We start from the raw sequence: 21,076 nt of genomic DNA, 5'->3' as shown, positions 1-21,076 counted from the left end.
AGTCTTTTTTCTTCTTGTCATGTTCAATAGAGTATCCAGCCATATTTGTTCATCTATTTTCACTCGTAGTTGATCAAAGAATACTTTTTATTGACCTTAATAAACTCGTGGTAATTTTCTCTCACTTGAAACCACAGACGCACCAAGTTAGGAAGAACCGTACGTACCTCCCGCAGATTGTGATTCTGTTAGTGTCTTTGGTCAAAGCCGATCCCTGGTGCCTTTCAGACATCTCCGCAGTTGAAAAATTGTGAATTCCAATGGAAACTCTGAGTGGCTGTATAGAACGACAGGGTTGAAGTAAGTCGGGCGCAGTGGCGGTGCTAATGTCACCTGCTTTGCTGTTTAAATGCAGGAGCGCAGAGTTCTGCCAGGGCTGGAAGTACACATGACACCCAAATGTTAGGAACATCCCCCCGAAACACAGGGTGTAGCTGATTTCCACGTAGGATACAAAGCGTGCTGGAGTTTGCCGGTGCCAGCAGCCGACAGGAGACATTTTGAGGAGGAGTATTTGTATTTTATCACTGACATCATTTAGGATCACTACATGAAACTTTAGCTAATTGCATCATATACGATCTACCCTTTGGGTCCCAGAGTGAGGGGGGTCATCAGAGGCTAGCTGCGCTGGCTCCAGGCAAACCCAGAGGCCCCGGCCCCTGAGCAGGCTGGGCTGCAGGGAGGGGCTGAACACTGTGTAGGGACGGCTGGACCCCAGATCCCATCTCCAACCCACACAGCCAGGCAACTTCCCTCTCCTCACTGCTATGGAAGGCAGGAGGTGATGAATCCAAGGGCTCTCTAGCCTAGGGATGCCGGGCTCAGTTCTTCCCCTTGGCGGCCACCTGGCTGGCAGTCAGGCTAAGGAGGAAACAGTGGGTTGGCCACGTGTTGCTCTTTGGGACCCTCAGACGAAATGGCTCTGTCCCACCCTGATCACCCCAAAGAGGAGCCCACCCTGGCAAGTCCTGCCATGCACGTGAGGCTCCCAGCTGCTCCCAAGGGCCACCCTCTTGGATGAGACAGACAGCCAAGGGTTGGGACAGTTGCGCGAAAGACATCAAAACAGATGAAAGGAGGGGGAGGGAGGGTGCAGGTACCTGAAAAAAAAACATGACCAGAACTAAACTTGGTAACCTCAGAGGGACAGAGAGAAGAATATGTGAAACAGGGTGCTATAAATTTCAGTGCCGTAGAAGGAGCAGATAGACTAGAGCAGGGAGCACTTAGAAAATAAAAATGTGATACCAAATTAAAGAAAAAAGTCAGTGAAAGGGTGGTAAGTTGAGGAAATCTCCCAAAAGTGGAGCAGAAAGAAAAGGAGTTAAAAATAGAAAAGATAAGGACATTCACAGCCCCAGGAGGGAATCTAAGATCTTAGTGATAGGAATTCCAGAAAGTGGAAACAAGCAACGAAGGGAGTTAGTTATTGAGGAAAGAGCACAAGAAAACATTCTCAAACTGAAGGGCCTTATTGTCCAAACTTAGGGGGTCTAGAGTGTGGAGCACATGGTGGGGAAGCACACCAAGGCCATCACCCTGAGGTTGCAGAGAAAGGAGGGCAAGTAGAAGGTCCTAAAACTTCCAGATGGGGGGAGGGGGGAGGGAAGGGAGAGGAGAAGGAGGGAGAGACAGAGACAGAGGCAAAGAGAGAGAGGAGGAAGCCCACACAAAGCAGGTCATAAATAAAGGACTGACAACAAGAAAGACATGGGACTTCTCAACAGTAATATGGAAACTAGAAGACAATAGAGCCTGACTTTGAAATTCTAAGAGAAAACATATTCCAACCTGTAATTTGTTGCTCAAAGTATCAATCAATCACCCTGAGAGTTGATGATGGGATAAAGACATTTTCAAACATGCTGTGTCTCAAAAAATTTTCCTCCCATGTAGTCTTGGTCTGAAAGTTACTAGAGCCTGTCCACCAAGATAAGAGTGAAAGGAAAGAAGATGCTGGCATTGGCTCCAGGAGACAGAAGAAACTCCTCAAAAGACAGTTCCAGGCTCGGGTCTGGACGAAGCCCACCCAACTTTGCTGGGGAGAACAGGCTGCAGAGGATGAGGCTTGGGAAACACAGGGATGGCCAGTCACCTGATGGGTGGAGAGGAGATCTGCAGCCCCGACAGACAGTCTGGGGCTGAATTAATGGGGGTAAATAAAAATGAAGTGAATTAACATGCAGCTAATCAAAAAAATTAGAGACACTTGTCAACACAAGGAAAAAGTGATGGGGGAAAGGAAGTAGAATCCTAATGCATTATGTAGATCTGCTGTGAACAATACTTGTACAGTCATATTCATCAGAATACTAACAAAGGATGTAACCAATAACTTTTAAGTTAACAATGAGTAACAAGTAGCTTGTTGGTCTGTTGATCCAACCTGACATAGTTAGCTTCCATAGGGTGTTCAGCCCCTCTCAGCCCCCTGACCACTCCTTTTGCCCTGGTCAGTCCAATTCACTGCCCATACTCCCCTGAGCACTGCCTTCACCCCATGTTCACACCCCCATCCTCCACACTGGCCAGAGGGCTCTTCCCCAAAGGAAAACCTCAGTGGGTTACTCCTAATCCCCAAAGGCTCCTTCTTTTCAGAAAGTGCCTGTCTAGGGACTTCCATGGTGGTGCAGTGGTTAAGAATCCTCCTGTCAATGCAGGGGACATGGGTTCGAGCCCTGGTCTGGGAAGATCCCACATACTGCAGAGCAACTAAGCCCGTGCACCACAACTACTGAGCCTGCGCTGTAGAGCCCGCGAGCCACAACTACTAAGCCTGCATGCCACAAGTTCTGAAGCCCACGTACCTAGAGCCCCTGCTCTGCAACAAGAGAAGCCACCGCAATGAGAAGCCTGCGCACCGCAACGAAGAGTAGCCCCTGCTCGCCGCAACTAGAGAAAGCCCGTGCACACAGCAACGAAAGACCCAATGCAGCCATAAATAAATAAATAAAATATTTGACTACTAGTGAAATTTTTCCCAATTTTTTTTTTTTTTTGCCACACCTTGTGTCATGTGGGATCTTAGTTCCCTGAGCAGGGATCGAACCTGCACCCCCTGCATTGGAAGTGCATTGTCTTAACCACTGGACCACCAGGGAAGTCCCCAATTTTTCCCAATTTGATGAAAAACATTAATATATAGATACAAGAAGCTCAGCAAACCCAAGGAGGATAAATATGAAGAATGGTATAATTGGGCACATAATAGGAACCCCCTCCCCCCCCAAAAAAAGAGAAAATCTTGAAACAGCCAGAGAACATGTCACATTACATGCAGGGCACAATGATCAAAACAGATATGGACGACGGATGATTTATCGTTGGAAACAATGGAGGTCAGAACACAATGGGACAATATTTATAAAAGACAGCCTTCAAAAATAAACACGGCAGTTCCTCAAAAAATTAAAACTAGAGTCACCACATGATCAGCAATTCCATTTCTGGGTACATATCCAAATAACTGAAATCAGGGTCTAGAAAAGATACGTGTACATCCACGTTCCCAGTAGCACTACTCACAGTAGCTAAATACGGAAGCAACCTGCGTTCATCAATGGCTGAATGGGTTAGCAAAATGCGGTGTGTACGTGCAATGGACTATTATTCAGCCTTGAAAAGGAAAGAGGTTCTGACACAGGCTACAGCAGGGAGGAGGCTGGAGGGCGCCGCGCGGAGCGAAATAAGCTACTCGCGGAGGCAGATATTGTGGGGCTCCATCCGCGCGAGGCCCCGAGGGTAGTTGGAGCCCGAAAGCCCGAAAGTAGGGTGGTGGGTGCCGAGGGCTGGGGGAGAGGAGGGACAGGGAATTAGTGTTTCACGGGAACAGAGTTTCAGTTTTACAAAGTAAAGAGTTCTGGAGATGGATTACGGGTGATGGTTTCACAGTATCATAAAGGTATTTAATGCCACTGAACTCTACACTTCAAAAATGGCTAAGATGGTAATTTTTATGCCAAGTGTATTTTATCACAATAAAAAATGCTTTTTTACAGAGGGGAAAGGGATGACACAAAAGCTGGGCTGCCAGGAAGTGCGATCCTTGGGGCCACCTCAAGGGCTGTTGGCCATGGTAATCATGAGCTGCCTTTAAATGTGTGAGTAACCCCTCCTTCGTGAGGGTACAGACCTTCACGTTTACTAGATTTTACTGGATAGTATTTAGTTGATAACTTTTTTTTTTTTTTTTTTTTTTTTTTGCGGTACGCGGGCCTCTCACTGCTGTGGCCTCTCCCGTTGCGGAGCACAGGCTCCGGACGCACAGGCTCAGCGGCCATGGCTCACGGGCTTAGCTGCTCTGCGGCATGTGGGATCTTCCTGGACCGGGGCACGAACCCGTGTCCCCTGCATCGGCAGGCAGACTCTCAACCACTGCGCCACCAGGGAATCCCAGTTGATAACTTTTAATGCTAATTTTCACCAGGGAGGGACTTCCCTGGCAGTCCAGTGGTTAAGACTTCGCCTTCCAATGCAGGGGTTGCGGGTTCGAGCCCTGCTCAGGGAGCTAAGATCCCACATGCCTCGCGTCCAAAAAACCAAAACGTAAAACAGAAGCAATATTGTAACAAATTCAATAAAGACTTTAAAAATGGTCCACATCAAAAAAAAAAATCTAATTTTCATCAGGGATACAATATTCAAGTTAATATCTTTATTTGGGAAATAGAGAAATAGCCATGTTTTATCTTTGTTTTCCAGAAGGCTACAGAATTCTCTTTTCCCTTCTCCATGAATGGAGATGTGTGACGCTGGTTACTTTAGTGAAGGCAAGCAGGGGATTCATTAAACAGCAGTGGTGTGGCGCCTCAGGGGAGATGTGAGCTGCTCACCAGGCCTCTTGAAGCTGATTCTCCATGCCACCTGCTGCAGCTTCGCCCCCAAAGCTACTCTCCCGTGGACCCTGAGTAAATCAGGAGCACCCAGAGCCAGGAGGGGGTGCGCACGGGTGACCCGACAGGGAATGGGTCAGGGGGAGGGGCACAGACACCTGTACCACCTGTGCCCTGGTGGTAGCTCATGCCACAAGGACGGGGGCTGCAGAGGTCTCTGTGGCATCAGGCCTGGACTCCTGACCAAGGGCCAGATGTGATGATGGCTATCCTGGCAGACACCTGCATGGACAGAAGACACCAGGGTCTAGGATGCCCCCTCTCTGGGCTGAGCCAACCAGGGCAGATGCAACACCACGGAGCTCATGCAACTTCTCCTTTGGGGATCACAGCCCTCGAGAGAGGGCCTCACTCGAGGGTTCACATGGCCGGGTGTTGCTTCAGTTCCAGGAGTAGGAGATCTTGACTTAAAGAGGTTAAGACCGCCGTCTCTTTCTAAGCAGCCTCCTCTCTCTTCACACTCTTCCTGGGCCCGCTGCAGTGACCACAGGCATTTTTGGGACCCCACTAAGAGGAGCTTGAGTTGGGATGCACTTAGTTGGGGTACATGGGATATTTTTATGCTGTTCACAGTCTTGCTGGCCTGTCCTGGGGCAGGTACATCTTCTACATCTGCCAACTACTACCCGCACAGCGCCCGGAACTGGAAGTACGTGGAGCAAAGGAGAAACAAGGTTTGTCGTATGAACCAAAAGGGAGTCTATGCAAAATTGTTAGCAGAGGACTCGGCTGTCCTGACTCCTGGATAGAATGTGTGGATTTAATTACAGAAAACTCAGCCAGAGTTGGAGTCGACTCGGGACTGGCCTGTACGGTGTGCCCTCATGCCTGCCATGCATGTCAATTACCCCAAACAGGAAGAGATCTCTGCCTACATCTTGGGCAGGAAGGTGCCTCTACTTACCGTCAGGCAGGAGGAAGGAAACTTCCCTCCACCCCCCAACAGCCCAGCCAATCAGAGACTGCAGCAGTCCAGCCAACAAGAAGCCTCCATTGGACCCCCAGCTCCCCAAACTCTTTGGTTATCACAGCCCGTCCCAACTCCCCCTTCTCCCTATAAAAGCAAGTTCTTCCTGTTCTCCCGATTTGCCTATGGTCTGCCACAGTTTTAATATTCTGAACTGTAATTCCTAAATATACTTGCTTTTGCTGGTAAGATAACTGGATGTTATATTATTAAAGTGTACACATTTATCAGAATTCCTGTGTTGTGGAGCATAAACCTATAAGAATGCTACAAAGAGTGAGCACATCTGTGCGAAGCGCAAGTATTACCCAAACCGAGGTCAACGCTAACAATCAGAGACAAATTTGATCACACAGGTTAGAAAAATGTCTGAATTGTCTTCCTGTTCTTTCCGTAAAACAATTCTGCAAAGTCATGATGTGGCATTCAATGAGGATACAGCCAAAAATGTAAGCAAAAGCATTAGAGATGCATTCATTAATTCATACAAACGTTATTTTTCTGAATTTTGTGATGTGTGGAGTTTGTCAGTTTTTTTAAATTTATAATTTATTGACTTATTTTCTCATTATACAAGATTATCATAGGGCTTCCCTGGTGGCGCAGTGGTTGAGAGTCCGCCTGCAGATGCAAGGGACGCGGGTTCGTGTCCCCGTCCAGGAAGATCCCACATGCCGCGGAGCGGCTGGGCCCGTGAGCCATGGCCGCTGGGCCTGCACGTCCGGAGCCTGTGCTCCGCAACGGGAGAGGCCACAACAGTGCGAGGCCCGCGTACCGAAAAAAAAAAAAAAAAAAAAGATTATCATAAAATAACTATAAAATATTACAAAGTTATTGTAAAATAACTGATTCACATTATATTATGTATACATATATTACATATTGTAAAATTATGTATATATTATATTATTCAAAATATACATGTTATACAAAAACATTCTCTTTTGTAACTAATTTTTTTTATAATTTTATATATTTCCTTGGAGTCCTCCCACAAAATATATTTGCTTCAGGCCCCACCTAACCCGTACCCTGGCCCCCATCATCTTTGCATCACGTGAGCAGAACTCCAGAGAAACAGAACTTCCATTTGCGTGCCAGGTGACCAAAAAAGGCATGAAACAGAAACTAACCTCAACTACAGGAAAATCGATGAGGCTACCTTTCCCTTGCATCCAGTCTGCGCGCCCACCTTGCCCGCGAGAGGCCAGGCCAGGCCGGGGCTGCTCGATCCCCATCCCCAAAGCTGCGACCAGGAAGCCAGGTGTGGACCCCAGTCTCCCTCCCCCTACCTGCTCCTCCCCCGAGTCCCCTCTTCTCCCCTTCTCGCCCCGGCGCACAGTACCCGCTACTCGCATTTCCCCTTCCCCTCCCAGTACCCCTCTTCACGTCCTGCGCCCCGACCCCGTTCCAGAGCCACCCTGCGCCGCCTCCCCAAGCCGGGTTCCCCTTCCTCCCACCCCCTCATCCTCTCGCCTCCCCGCCCACGGCCCCTGTACCTCTCATTGCCCCACATGCCCCTCTTCACCCCCCAGCGCTCCCAAGCGCCCCTCCAGCTGCCCCTGGCGCCCCCCCCCCGGCCACCCCCACACACAACGCCCCCCAGCGGCCGCACGGCCCGGCCGCGACTTCTCCCGCCCCACGTCACGCACCTCTGGCGTTTCCACAGACGAGCCGGGCACGGATTGGTCCCGAGCCGCGGGAAGTGCCCGCCCCCAGAGCCGCCGGCCAATGGGAGGAGGGGGCGGGCCCGAGGCGGGCGCCGGAAGCGCTCGAGCGACTAGGGGTCGTCGCGTCGCCGGGTTTCGAGCAGCTGTCGCGGAGCCGCCGGACGGACCGCCAGCGCCGCCTGCCCCGCCATGGCTGAGAGTGACTGGGACACGGTAACGGTGCTGCGCAAAAAGGGCCCCACGGCCGCCCAGGCCAAGTCCAAGCAGGTGCGGGCTCAGCGCGGGCCTCGGGGCCCAGGAGCGGCCGGGCGGGCGGGGCGGACGCGGGGCCGGGGGCGGGGAGGACGCGGGGCTGGGGGCGGGGAGTGGGGACTGGAGCAGGGACCGGGTGGGAGCGGAGCGGGGATAGGGGGCGGCGACGGGGCGGGGGCCGGGGGCAGGAGTGGGAGACAGGGGCGGGGTGGGGGTGGAAGGGTCCGGATGGTCTTAGGGCAGTGACACAGGCCTGCGGGCGAGGCGCTGGACCTCTTGGTGGGGACAGGTACATAGGGACTGGAGGGGAGCGGGGCGAGGTTAGCGGGGTGGACCTCGGGGCGGAGATGGGGGATGGAGCGCAGATAGGTGGTGGGTCGAGGGAAGGGATGGGACAGGGGCACGGTTGCCTGGCACCCCCGCCCCAGGGTCTCCTTCCCGCTTCTGCGGGCTGCCGGGTGCCTGGCCAGTCCGCTGCCGCCTGTGGAGCCCACTGAAGCACATTGCCGGTCATAGGGAGTCCCTGGCCCCAGGCTGAGGTGGCCTAGGACCCTGCGTCCCCAACTTGCAAGGGTAGCCGGCATGTCCTGAGGGGTACTTGGGGCAGAAGGTTCCCTGGCTAGTCCATCCGGGGTTCATCTGTGAGTAGATGTGAGGGAAAAGGGGAAGGGCAGTTTAGTCCCCACCCCTGCTTGTTTCTGCTCTCAGGCCGCCTTGGGCCAGCCTTAGACATGCAGTGCCAGGTCTGGGCCAGGACTAGCTTTGGCACTGGTGATCAGCATTCATTGACCTGCCCAGGACTTCTCAGTTAGTCAAAACCAAACTCACTCTTTTTTTTTTTTCCAAAGGAAACTTAATAGCCACAACCTAGGAATCATGTGAACAGCTCTAGAAAGCATCTGTGCACCTGTCACACTGAGAATGTCGCACAGTCATGTCTCTGAGGTGTCAGAAGCTTCAAGAAATACACTGCATTAATACTCGGGGACTGTAGATCGGGGGTGTCGCTGTCTTGGCTGATGTTGGGGACGGGGGCTGCAGGCTTTGGCGACGCACTGTCTTTTATCAGGAGCCGGATTGGCTGAGGAAGGCCAGACCAGGTCCTCACTTGACGTTCCTTCCTGCTTTTGCAGGAGAGTGTACTAGAGAGGTAAATCTATTTCAAGTGTGGGTTTCCGAAAGGAATCCATTAGCACGTTGTTTTCAGCAGCCAAGACGTGAGCTCTTTCTGTTTTCCTTAGCAGGAGTTTATTGAGAGTTGCCTGGATATTTGGTTGTAGAGGGATTTGTATAACGGGCTTTGGTTTAAACCCAGCATTTGCTTGTCAGTGCTTGGAAAAGCATCAGGTACTAAGCACGTAGCACTGCGCTTAGGGGCATGAGCTCGGAGCTCACGGGCTCAAAAAGCGCCAGGCGTTAGCAGTGCGCTGACTGGCTGACAGCAGCCTAAACCGGTGTTTGCCAAATACTGCAAAGCTAATTTTGACCGAAAAACACTTGCTAATTTTCCAGGCCATCTTAGCAGCTCAGAGACGAGGAGAAGATGTGGAGACTTCCAAGAAATGTAGGTACTCGTGTGTCCACTCGCAAGACCGGGGGGTGCTCTTGGGGTTCGTACCTGCAGACGCGTGAGTGCTGCCCCCAGGCTGTCGGGTGGCTGCTGGCAGCTGAAGCCGCTGCAGAGCTGGGCGACGTCAGGGATCTTGTGAGAGCAGCTGTGGTTGGCGTAGGTCAGGAGGGATTGTTCTCCTCCTTAGTTCACAGATTCTGGACTTGTCCTTTGCGTGCTCTTGTCCCCACTTTGGGTGGCCTGGCCTAGCACGTCACCCTGGGCACAGGGCGCCTCTTGGGCCTGGTTCCCGTTCTGAAACGGCTCTCCTTCGGCTTCATTGCAAACCCTCTCCTCTGCTCTTGCCTCGTGCCGGTCCAGGGGCCGCCGGCCAGAACAAACAGCATTCGATCACCAAGAACACAGCCAAGCTGGACCGGGAGACCGAGGAGCTGCACCACGACCGGGTGACCCTGGAGGTGGGCAAGGTGATCCAGCAGGGCCGGCAGGGCAAAGGACTGACGCAGAAGGACCTGGCGACGGTGAGCGCGGCGGGTCCCCTCCTCCCGGGCCGTGGTCGGGCAGGCGGGAGGCGTGGGCTCCGCTCGCCTGGTGACTTGAGGGCTTCAGTTCGCTCTTGCCCCGGGAACCCTGAGCCCTCTCGGGGGGGCCACACGACTCAGCTGTAACTTCCTGAGCTGCTATCCGCTCAGACCCTCGGCCTGCACAGTGCCGCGGGGGTCGGCGCCTGAGGCGCCTCACCTGGATGTGTTCTAGTCTCCCAGCATCTCCTTCTGGAACTGACGTGTGCAAATACACGTTCTCTTTAGAAAATCAACGAAAAGCCACAGGTCATCGCGGACTATGAGAGTGGCCGGGCCATTCCTAACAACCAGGTTCTGGGCAAGATCGAGAGAGCCATCGGTGAGTGTCCTGCCATCCTTCAGTGGGTCTCGGCTGCCGCTGCCTGACCGCGTGCAGTACGGCCGCCCCTCCTTGGTGGGCTTGGTGAGGAGGGGCGCAGGAAGGCCCCTGGGGCCCCGGAATTCTCCGGCGCCTGAAGAAAATTCCCACGAGCATGTAGCGTCTGGGCGCCTCCCCCTCTGGCATCTCCCCGAGCCCCCTGTGGTGTGGGCCTCGCTCTCCCTGCCCCGCCCCCAGCATTGGCGGCAGTGTGGCTCCCAGAGCGAGGAGGCCTAGTTCTGGGGAGGGGCGTCCTCTGTCCCCACGCAGACGGGCAGGCACGTGCTCTTCAGAGTCAGGCGTGGAAGCTAGTGTGGTGGGCGTGGTGCTCATCGGTTTCCCGCCCCTCCACACACGCGCCCACTGCCCCCCGCCTCCAGTGGAGCCTGGGAGCCGCGCTCAAGGGTCGGTGCGGGTGCCGCTGCCCCCTCCGGGGCAGTGGGTAGGGGTGCTGTGGAGCTGCCCTGTGCCTTGAAGACCCAGGGGTGAGCTGCAGTGGTCATGGGCCGGTGGCTCTTTCAGGCCTCAAGCTCCGGGGGAGAGACATTGGGAAGCCGATCGAGAAGGGGCCGAGGGCGAAATGAGCACAAAGCCTCGAAATCAGTGCGTTCCGGCTGATCTCGTCTGGCTGGTTCCCCTTGACCACCAGCGCCAGCGCGGGTCTCCTCACCGGCCGTGCGGAACACAGGGCGGTAGCCCTGCCCGGGAACCCCCTCTACCCGTACCTGCTGTCAAACTAACAAAACCTTGCAGCGTGTTTGCTTCTCCTGATTGTTTTCCTTCCTGTCCCCGTCCCTCACGTGGGGTGCAGAGTGCTGCCTTCCTCTCCCCCGGGGTCTGCCCTGTCACGGCTGTGGCTCCAGGGAGCTCGGAGGGGGGACCGCCTCGCACACGGTGGGCAGCCACCGTCTGGGAGAGGAGCTGCGTGTCCGGCCCGGCTCGTAGAGAAGCTAATAAACGTTTGTCGCCCTTCCTGCTGGTGCTGAATCCGTGCTGTCCGGCCTCGCCTCTTGTGCCTGCAGCTCCCCCTCCCTCTGGCCCCCAGTGTGGCGAAGGGCTGTTTGCATGCAGCACTGTGGGGGAGTCTGAGGGCCAGGAGGGTCGCTCTGCAGGCTGTTGCTCGTCACCTCTGCTGGGACGGTTAGTGGGCGTCCATCAGCTTCTTGGCGCCAAACCCTGGCCCTCCCCGGCACTGAGTCCCTGGTCACATCATGCCGTGCAGAGCCCAGTGGGCCGGGGTGGCAAGGTGGAGCCACCTGGGCTGGAGTCCAGGGTACCTGGCCATGCAGGTGTGGCCGTCACCCCCTCCCCTAGGACAGCCATGCCCGGGGGGCCTTCCAGACCTGGCGGGTGGTGTCTGAATCTCCCTCGTGGAAGACCAGAGCCTGGGACTGTCCCTAGGTCAGAAAGACTCAGCTCCATTTTATTAGATGAGGGTGGCGTGTGGGCGGGGACCTTGACCATGGGAGGGTGGACACGGCGACCTTTATTTGGGACAGGGGACACATCAGGGCATTCCTCCTACAAGTCCAGCTCCATGCCACCTTGGACCCAGTTAAGTGTCTGCTCCTAAGTCTGTCACCGCCAGCTCTGGGGATTTCTCTCTGTCTTAAATCAGATGCAGAATCGCCCGGTGAGGTGGGGCCCCTGATGGGCCTGGGTCGGAGTCCCACTAGGCTGGCCGGAGGCTCGCTCGGCCTGGGGCAGGGGCTTCTCAGGTCCCGCTGCGCCTCCCTCCTGGTGCCTCTAGCCCCTGGCGCCGTCTCCGGGGCCTGCCTGTTTCCAGTCTCCTGAGCCACTGAGGCACGTGGGAGGGGCCCCCAGGCACATCCTCTTGGGCAGGTCGGGTTGGGTCTGGGGAGCCTGGGGAGCCCCCGCTTCCTGCTGGCCTCAACCTTGGCTGGCCAGCGGGGGGTCCCTTGTGGGTCGGGCCACTTATTGCTGGGGTATGTAGCTGCGGCCCCTGTGAGGGTGAGGGATGCAGGGGCTCGACGCGTCCTGGGGGGTGGGGAAGGTGTTGGTCCCTGGGCCACGGGGTCTTCTCTGCGTCATCTACTGGTCATTGGTGACCGATGCTGGCAGGGTGACATGGCCCTAGGAGGAAGGAGGAGATCTGTGGCCACCGGGCAGTGGTGGCCCCGTGTGTGGGAGGGTCCTGTTCACTGTCCAGCCGAGTGCAGGGCTCGGGGGCTCCTGCCCGCCACCCCCCCCAGGGCTCCTACCGCGTTGAAGAGAATGTTGTCAAAGCTGGGGGCCGCGGTGTCCGTCTCCCCCCAGAAGGGGCAGCCCCCCCTGTTCTGCAGCCAGCGCCGTCCCGCAAGTCCAAGCAACACCAGCAGCATGAGGAGGAGGAGGGTGCCACCAACCACCGCTGGCACCGACGTGGCCACTGCTGTGTCTCCTGTGGGCGCAGGGCGCGTGACCCGGGATCCGAGCCCTCCCTGTCAGCCCCACGCCCGGGCACGGCCGTCCCCACAGCCCTGAGGACTTCTGCGCCCCCCGCTAAAGGAGGGGCGCCGGTCGTGCCCACACAAGGCTCCCAGCTGAGGCCGGGCCCTGGTGGGCAGGCGGCTGCCAGCTGCGGAGCTGGGGGAGTCGAGGCCCCAGGCTAGGGCCCCACCCCGCCTTTGTCACAGAACACCAGCAACCGCAGGTGCTGCAGCAAGAGGCTGGCTGTGGCCTCTGGCCTGACCGGAAGTGGGGGCGCGGAGTGCAGAGGCCGGGGAGGGGCGCCCCAGTCCTGAGCGAACAGGGGCCAGGGGCGGCCCAGCCCGGCGTGGGGCACAGCGGGCGAGCGAGGGGACGGTGCAGGGCCCGGCCCGGTGGCTCTCCTGGTCTCTTGGGCCAGGAGCAGGCCGCTGGCAGCCACATGGGTGTGAACCACCGAAGCTGGTGGAGGCCCAGACCCGGGGCAGGGCTTACCCTGGCTGGGTGTAGGCAGCTGGCAACGTTGTCCGGCCAGGTACTCAACGTCATCCAGGGCAATGGGCCCCAGGGCTGGCTGGCCGCCCAGAGTGGCTTCAAACACGATCTGACCGGGAGGGAGAAGAGGCTGGGTGGGCCCGAGGAGGAGGATGGCCCCTCCTGAGCTCCTGAGCCCCCTGAGGTCCCCCGGCTCTGGGCGGTCCGGCCTCACCTGGAACTCCTCGGCGCTGGCCACTTCCACCTGGCCTTCCAGCCACTGGTGCCGCAGGCGCCCGCCCGCGCCCCACACGGCCAGCTGACCCCGGGCGCTGCTCAGGAGCACCCTCAGCTCACCCTTGTCTGAGAGCAGGGGACCAGGGGTGTCAGACCCCCGACCCGGCGGGAGGCGGGGCTGCCCCCGTGCCCGGTGCCCCCACCACGCTCGCTGCCGGCCCGACTCACAGAAATGCTCAGGAAAGCCCATGTGGTACCAGAAGCGGAGGCAGGAGGCCTCGGTGGCGGGCAGTGGCTGGCTGCGCAGCCAGGCCGCTCGGCCCCCCGGGCCCAGCACGCCCGTTTCGAAGAGAGCAAAGTGGCCTGGCAACGAGAGAGGGCACGGTGCCCCGTGGACCGGATGGAGCCAGGCCCCCCTGACCTTTGGCCTCTGACCCTGGCGGGAGCCTGGCTGGGCTGGCCGGTTGGCCCGGACTGGGGTGAGTGAGGTGTGTGGCCGGGGGTGTGTATGGCGCTGGGGTCCCTTCCCGACTCAGACCCACCTGCCTCTGTGCCCAGGGTGTGGTCCACAGGCGGCTGGGGGTAGCGGGAGGGCGTGGCTCCACTGCTCCAGTCCCAGCTGTACCCGCCCAGGCCAGGCCAGGGCAGATGGTTCCAGCCACACAGACCAGCCTCAAAGTCACAGGAAGCTGCAAGGGACTTGGGCAATAAGCGGTGCTGCCCCCGTGCCCGGGGCACCACCGCTGCGGGGGGTAGAGGTCAGGCCAGGCGTCTCGGGGGAGGCACAGAGCCGGTACCACCAGGAGCCAGGCAGGTCCCAGGGCCAGGCCACGGGCTCCCACCTGGCCGAGGGCAGGGCCCGTCCTGGAGGAGCAGGTCGTCCAGCGCGATGTAGGAGCGCTCCACGCCGGCGGCCACGGCCTCAACCACCACCTGGGCGGGCACAGGGCGGGGGGGCTCGCTTCTGGTCGGCACTGGATGGCTCTTGGGGGTGAGGAAGGCCCTCCACCCCGCTCACCCTCCAGGCTCGCTCGGCCTGCAAGTCCACGCTACCCAGGCGCCAGGCAAACCCTCCATCGGTGCCGATGCTGAGCACCTGCCTCCTCTCAGCCTCCTCCACGTGGACCCTCAGCGTGCCTGCCGCCCGAGCAGCCACAGCCCCGTCAGTGGCAGCGGGGTGGCTCCCGAGCGGCCTCCAGCAGGGGCCTGAGGGACCCACGGGCCCTGCTCCCGGCAGCCGCTCACCTGGGTTGCGGAGGCTCAGGTGGTACCAGAAGGTCAGGCAGGCGGCCTGGGCCAGGGGCCTGTGCTCCTCTGAAATCAGGGAAGCCACGTGGCCACGGGGCAGGGCCTGCGGGCTCATGTCCACCACCATGTAGTGCCCTGGGGGGTGCCAGCGTCAGCCTGCTGGCCCCCCCACCCCGCCCCTGCCCCCCAGCTCCCCACCCCCACCCCACACCTCTGCCCCACCCCCTGCCGGCACCCTGAGCCGTCTCTGTGGTGTGGTCTGCAGGGGGGCCCAGGGCCGCCTGGCCCGTGGCATTGGTCTGGCGTGTCCAGAGGCCCCGGCCCCCCGTGGAGAAGCCGCAGGCCGAGTCCTCGAAGGAGCAGCGCTTGGGGGCCCAGCAGGGCCCGGGCCGCACAGTCACGTCGTCCAGCGCCATGGTGCCGTGGTACCCGTCCCGGAGGCCCTCGAACAGCAGCTGGGGGACAGCAGGGGGTCAGCTGTCTGGGGCCTTGCCCTGCCCACCTCTGCCGGGCACCGGGCCTCACTTGGTACTTGGCGCTGGAGTCATGCGGGTGGTGGAGGGTGGCCCAGGCCTCATGCCAGCGGTTGCCGTGGGTGCCAGACCGCGACCACAGGTGCCTTTCTCTCTCCCCTTCTCGCCTCATTGCCAGGCGCAGAGTCCCTAGGGGGAGGCAGGGTTTGGAGGGGACAAGACCCCGACTCCTGCCTCTCACCCCTCCTAGAGCCCCGACGGGCCCAGAGACAGAACTCGAGCCCCCCGTGGGCCTCCACCGCGGCCCCGCCCAGCACGGGGTCTCACCGATCTGGGGCCCATAGAGGTGGTACCAGAAGGAGAGGCACTCCTGAGCGGCCGCGGGTGACTGGGGCCAGGTGAGCAGGTGAGCACCGGGGCCCTGGGCTGGGGGTTCCGTGGGGTCTAGGAGCATGAAGTGGCCTGCAGGCGGGCCGTGGGGCTGAGCCGCAGAGACGCCAGGCTGGGGACACTCAGCCCAGAGCTCCCCTCTGCCCCCTGGGAGTCCGGTCTGGGAGGCCCCCAGGGTGGGTATGGGAGGCCGCCCCGAGTCTGAGAGCTGCCCCCAGGTCGGGGCGCCCCGCCTCACCTTGGCCTGTGGTGTGGTCGTACCCAGGGCCACGGCTCTCGACTCGGTGCCAGTGGGCATCGGTGAGGTGGCCAGTGTGCCAGCCGCAGGTGCCCCGCTCAAAGTTACAGGAGATCTCTGGGGGTAAGGCACTGGGGGGTCAGCAGCCCCCGCACCCCTCCTGAGCCCCGAGAGGGTGGGAGAGACTTGCTCCCGGACTGGGGACTCCCCGGGGTCCCTCGAGGAGGCCTGGGTGGGAGGCCCCTGGGTGGGGACTGGGCCACAGTGGTCACCTTTCTCGGTGACCGCCGCAGCGCTGCAGTCCTTCAGGGTCACGCCGTCCACCCCGGCGCCCTGCTGGCCAGGGCCATCCAGGTCCAGCAGCCCAACGAACTCCAGCTTCACGGGGGCGCGGGGGACGGGACGGTAAGTCAGGGCCGGCTCCGCGTGCCCCTCGCCCCCCGCCCCAGGCTGCCCGCCTCACCCGGAAGGGCCGGTGGCGAGCCCCGAGAAGGACTGTGTCCACTTTCCAGCCCCCGGAGCTGCTGCCCACGGCCTGCCACACCAGCTCACGGCTGCTGCCTTCTACCACGACCAGCTCCAGGAAGCCTGGTAAGGGGTCACTGTGGGCTGGCCCGCCCCACCTCCGCCCCAGGGCTGGGCAGAGGGCCTGGAGGGACAGCGGTACCTTGGGGGTGACTCTGAAAATAGTAAGCCATGTGGAGTTCACAGCGGGGGCCAGAGGGGCCCAGGGTGGGTGTGAGGACGCGGGCCTGCTCTGCCAGCTGCCCCCAGGCCCTCTGCACGGACAGGAAGTGCCCTGGGGAAGAGCAGGCCTCTCAGAGCTGATTCCTGAGAATGGGGGACACCCCCCAATTCAGAGACCCTCCCCGGTGAAAAGAAGCAGAGCGGGGACCCTTGTGCGGGTGCAGTTGGAAGGCAGGCTGCAGGCTGCCCTGGGCGGGGCACTCGGGCCTCACCAGCGGCCCCGCTGGCGTCCATGCCAGGGCTCCTGCTGTCCTGGACCGGGAGACGCACCCACTGCAGCCGCCCCACACTGGCATCCTCCCAGCCCCCGGCCGAGGGGGACTCGAAGTCCGTGGTGCCTGCAATGGCAGCCGGTGTGAACGGTCCCGCCCACCACTGCGAGCGGGGCTGGTCTGGGGGAAGGGAGGTGAGGGCTCCCCACACCCAGCTCCGCCTCTTACCGCATTCCTGCTCGTCCTCGCCCCCAGGGCACTGCTGCTGGAAGTCACACAGCTGCTCTGGGGGGACACACAGGTCCCCACACAAGAGATGTCCAGGCTTGCAGAAATTCCAGGGCTGCAGGCTGGACAGCTGGGACCGGGGACCTGGAGCCCAGAGTCCAGGAGGTGGGCCAGCCACCTCTGTGGGGGCAGAGCAGGGATCAGGCAGGTGGGTGGGGGCTGTGCTTCTCCTCACAGGGGGCGGGGGGGTGTCCAGCAGGCTCACCTGGGACTGGTTTGCAGTGGTCAGACAGGATGAGGTCATCCAGGCCCACGACGCCCCCCGGGCCCGTCTGCCCGGCCAGGAGGATCTGAGGGCGGAGGCGGCTCTGTCATCCCTGGGTCTGCTGCCTCGAGCCCTCTCCCCACGACCCACACCTCCTACCTGTCTATCGCTGGACGCTCCCTCCCGTCACCACCCCAGCCCTGCAGGAGGGGCCTCGGCGGGCAGCCCCTCCTCCCCTCTGGCTTGCCTTCCTGCTGAGACAGCGGAGGGGCCCAGACCGGACTCCCTGAGGGGCCCCTGGACCTCCCCACGTCCCTGCATGGTGCTGCCCTCGCCAGCCTCACCCGAAAGGGGTGCTTGCTCTGGATGTCAACGCGGTCTCGGACCCAGGCGGCCCCCAGTTCCCCGTGGCGCCTGCGCAGCAGGACAGCGGCCTGGGGGGCGCCAGCGCTCCGCGTCTGCAGGAACACCTGGAGGCAGCCGGCCTCGGACCCGTGCAGGTAGTGATAGAAGGTGAGCTGGAAGGGGAGTGAGCATGTCAGGGGAGGCTCTCCAGGGCCCAGGCGATCAGGGTGGCCACCCTGTGTCCTCCACCCGCCTCACCGAGCACTTCTGCGGGGCCGAGGCCTGGAACTCGGGGCTGGAGAGGATGGCTGTGGCGCTGGGCTCTGCCACGGACACCAGGAAGGAGCCTGGGGAGACAGCAGGCGTGAGCCGGGCTGGCCAGGGTGCTGTGGCCGAGCGTGGCCCGGGTGGCGGCCGGGGTCCCCGGGGGCCTCACCCTGCGCGCTGTTCCGGCTGTGGTCACGGTGCGGCCAGGCGGGGTGCTGCGGGCCGCCCGCGCTGTGGTTCCAGGCCCAGCCCTCTGAGTGGTTCCACAGGCCCAGGCCCCTCTCAAAATCGGTGGCCGTGTGGTGGTCTAGGGCGGGAAGCAGGGCTCCGGCTACCACGCGGGGCCTCCTCCCTGGGCCCCCCGCCTCCCCGGGCCTGCGCTGATGACCCCAGCTCCAGGTGGGCAGGAGCTGCCTCACCCCCAGAAGGACCGTGCCAAGGGACAACCCCCGCCCGTGGCCCCGGCAGCCCCGGCTCACTGCAGGTGGGCGTGTCCTCATCTGAACCATCGCCGCAGTTGTCCTCCCCGTCGCACAGCTGGTGGGGCTCCACGCAGGCCTTGTTCTGGCAATGGTGATGCCCAAGGGGGCAGTGCGCCTGCGGGGCTAGGGTGGGGGAGGGTTAGCCCATCACCCCACCCCAAGGCTCCAGGTCAGGGCAGCTTGGGGAGAGGCTCAAGGCCGGATGAGGGGACCACGGGCTCCTGCTACCCCCTCCCCCACCCAGGTGTGTGTTCACGGCCTGGGGACCTTACTGGGCAACCCACAGCTCCAGAAGGCCACGTCGTCCAAGGCCACAGCACCCCTGCGGGTGGCGTTTCGGGTGGCAGAGAAGGTCACCTGAAGAGAGCGAGGTCCCTGGGATCTCAGGCAGAGCTCAGACCCTCCTCGCTGCCCCCACCATGCGACCGTCCCCGTCTCACCCTGAAGTCACCCCGGATGCGGCCGGTGGGCACCACCAGCTCCTGCCAGCCTGGGACCCAGGGCCCCGAGCTCCGCCACAGGGTCAGTGTCTCCACACCGTGGGTCAGCTCCAGCCGCAGCTCGGCCACACCTGCAGTGGGGCGTCCCAGGCATCTCAGGCCCCGGGACCCCTCCCCCCGCCCGGTGGCTGCTGCGCCCTGCCCCAGGACCCCTGCCCGTCCCGTCCTGGGGGCGCCCTCCCGTCTCTGCGGCAGCTCCCCTTCCTTTCCCGGTCCCTCCCCTCGGGACCCGCATGCGGGGCGCACGGTCCTGGGCCCACACCTCCAGAGGCCACGTGGTACCAGAGGCTCAGCTCACAGGAGGGGGCTGCCTCACGCAGGGTTGGGGAGCGCAGGGCTGCGGTGGCCGCCTCTCTCCCACGGTGTGTGCCAGCAGCCGCGTACCAGCCTGGCCGGGCCGAGAGGTCAGGAGACCGGGCGGGAAGCACAGAGGGGAGGGCTGGTGTGGAGACCCGCCCAGGCCTCACCGAGGTCAGTGCCCAGAGTGTGGTCCGAGCGCGGCCCTGGACCCTCTGGCGCGGCCCCTGCCCGGTCTCGGAGCCAGCTGTAGCCCGAGGTGCTTATGTCCCGCCAGCCACAGGAGTCCTGCTCGAAGTCGCAGGCGAAGGGGGCGCCCAGGGTGGGTGAGGCCCCGTGGTAACCTGCAGGGCAGGTGGTCAGGTGGGGTGCCTGCAGGCGCCGGCCCTGCCCGCTCCCCGCCCGGCCCCCGCTCACCGCACTGGGCCTCGTCGGGGCAGCCCCTGCAGTCACACACAAAGTTGCACACGGCCTCGCGGGGGGGTCTGCAGCGGCTGGGGCCCCAGGCCCAGCCCGGGGACCTTGCTGCCAGCAGAGAGACAGCCAGGTGGCCTGGGGTAGGAAGACACCACATCCCAGTTTGCCTGGGACTGTTCCATGGCCCAGAAACTGCTCAGACTCGGGCGTCCCGGGACATAGGTCACACTGCTTTGGGGTCCAGGCCAGGAAGTCATGCAGGGAGGGGGCTGGGTCTGTGTCTGGGGGCCTGGAACCCAGAGAACTGCCACCTGGGGGGTCCCTGTCAAGGCCAAGCAGAGAATGACTGAACCTGGGGAGGCTGCCTGCGTGCCAGGATGGGGGGTGCATGGGCGAGCGAGGGACCAAGGACCCCTGATGTGGGACACTCCCTGGGGAAGAGAACAGGAGCCCAGCAAGAAACCAGAGGGGCTGCCAGCAGGGGGCCCCCTCAAGGGGCTGCATCAACGGGTGGCCCAGGCCCCCCAGAGCTCTGTCCAGGTCAAGAGTGGCTGACTACCATCTGCCTTCAGGGCCCTCTCACCTTGGAGCCCAGGTGGAGATGGAGGCCAGGGAGAGCAGCTCCCTTCCCCGGCGGGGCCATCCCCAGGACCCCAAGGGCTCGCCTGCGTCCCCCACTGCAGGCCGCCCAGGGCCTGAACCCCTCCTTCTCTGTAGGCCCAGCACCCGAGCCCCCGGACACTCCTGCTTCGGGAGCCAGACCCGACGACTCACCCAGGAGCAGGACCAAGACGGGCAGGAGGTGGCCGGGCAGAGACATGGTCAGGCCAGAGGAAGGGAGACCAAGGGGCAGTGTGTGCACCGGCCAGCCTGGTGGGCACTTTTCCTGGTCATCAGCCCGAGGCCCCACCGGCTGACTCTGCTCTAATCGGAGAGTGGGGCTCAGCCCCATCTGTACCTGCGGCCCCTCGCCGGGCCCCGCCCTGCGCTGACAAGGACAGGCACCCGGCTGTAAAAGCATCCAGGAGAGGGGCCCCTGGCCTAGGGGGGCTCCCACCTGCCTGGCTCCTTCAGGCCAAAGGTCAGGCTCCGACCATCATGCCCACTGCTGCCCAGCCCTGCCGGGTGGAGGCCCCACTGGAGACAGCACTGAGTGACACCGGCCTCGGCCGCTTCTCCTGGGGTCTCTGACCCCACACCTGCTGGGAATTCAGCTCAGCCTGGCCCGGGTCGCCAGTAGGAAACCAGCTTGTGCAAACCCCACACCCAGCCCCTGAGTTCCCTGCACGGGTTGGGGCAGCCCTAGCAACCCGGGACGTTGGCCTCCATAGCTCAGCCTGTGGGTTCCTCTTTGCTTGCTCTTACAAACGATGGACAGACTATTCGTCAACAAGTGTCCTGAACGGTGTGGGCTGGACGCTGCCAGGCACAGGGTCCAGAGGAACCTAGAGACTCTGGGGCTTGTGGCACCGACCCCCCTGGAGGATTTGGAGCCAGGCTCCACCCGCAGTTTACTACCGTGCGGCCTGGGGA

General features: G+C 61.1%; 2 protein-coding genes and 1 non-coding gene across 3 annotated transcripts; 1 reads left to right on the top strand and 2 right to left on the bottom strand.

Annotated features, from left to right (window-relative positions):
• Window positions 1–3,031: 3,031 nt before the first annotated feature.
• Window positions 3,032–3,104, bottom strand: TRNAG-UCC (transfer RNA glycine (anticodon UCC)). Its single transcript has one exon. It is a non-coding gene; the product is annotated as a tRNA-Gly (tRNA).
• A 4,505-nt stretch (window positions 3,105–7,609) lies between these two features.
• EDF1 (endothelial differentiation related factor 1) lies at window positions 7,610–11,269 on the top strand. The gene is made up of 5 exons (XM_004284967.4): window positions 7,610–7,799; window positions 9,297–9,348; window positions 9,715–9,875; window positions 10,164–10,257; window positions 10,819–11,269. The coding sequence occupies exons 1-5, from the start codon at window positions 7,722–7,724 to the stop codon at window positions 10,878–10,880; spliced, it is 447 nt and encodes a 148-aa protein (XP_004285015.1). The 5' UTR covers window positions 7,610–7,721; the 3' UTR covers window positions 10,881–11,269.
• Window positions 11,270–11,762: 493 nt separating this feature from the next.
• Window positions 11,763–20,363, bottom strand: MAMDC4 (MAM domain containing 4). The gene is made up of 23 exons (XM_049711878.1): window positions 20,318–20,363; window positions 19,544–19,651; window positions 19,297–19,470; window positions 19,092–19,217; window positions 18,770–18,900; window positions 18,602–18,686; window positions 18,327–18,452; window positions 18,017–18,154; window positions 17,839–17,927; window positions 17,580–17,753; window positions 17,236–17,320; window positions 16,743–17,150; window positions 16,451–16,582; window positions 15,784–15,900; window positions 15,483–15,617; window positions 15,208–15,344; window positions 14,918–15,137; window positions 14,680–14,817; window positions 14,453–14,571; window positions 14,277–14,367; window positions 13,977–14,123; window positions 13,219–13,797; window positions 11,763–12,697 (listed from the first exon to the last, which is right to left on the bottom strand). Exons 1-23 carry the CDS (start codon window positions 20,361–20,363, stop codon window positions 12,456–12,458), a joined length of 3,747 nt encoding a protein of 1,248 aa, XP_049567835.1. The 3' UTR covers window positions 11,763–12,455.
• Window positions 20,364–21,076: the final 713 nt, after the last annotated feature.

The sequence above is a fragment of the Orcinus orca genome, chromosome 6, assembly GCF_937001465.1.
Source record: "Orcinus orca chromosome 6, mOrcOrc1.1, whole genome shotgun sequence".
Taxonomy (NCBI): Eukaryota; Metazoa; Chordata; class Mammalia; order Artiodactyla; family Delphinidae; genus Orcinus; species Orcinus orca.
Note: the sequence above shows the minus strand (reverse complement) of the source record. Positions and strands in the feature narration are given on the sequence as shown.

Bases quoted from the DNA above. Each gene is read 5' to 3' on its own strand.
- EDF1 (XM_004284967.4), top strand. From the start codon at position 7,722: ATGGCTGAGAGTGACTGGGACACGGTAACGGTGCTGCGCAAAAAGGGC. The intron at 7,800-9,296 runs GTGCGGGCTCAG...CTAATTTTCCAG, and splicing joins CCCAGGCCAAGTCCAAGCAG to GCCATCTTAGCAGCTCAGAG. The intron at 9,876-10,163 runs GTGAGCGCGGCG...CGTTCTCTTTAG, and splicing joins CGCAGAAGGACCTGGCGACG to AAAATCAACGAAAAGCCACA.
- MAMDC4 (XM_049711878.1), bottom strand. From the start codon at position 20,363: ATGTCTCTGCCCGGCCACCTCCTGCCCGTCTTGGTCCTGCTCCTGG. The intron at 18,901-19,091 runs GTGTGGGCCCAG...GCCCCACTGCAG, and splicing joins GTACCACGTGGCCTCTGGAG to GTGTGGCCGAGCTGCGGCTG. The intron at 15,618-15,783 runs GTGAGGCGGGGC...GCCCGCCTGCAG, and splicing joins CGACCACACCACAGGCCAAG to GCCACTTCATGCTCCTAGAC.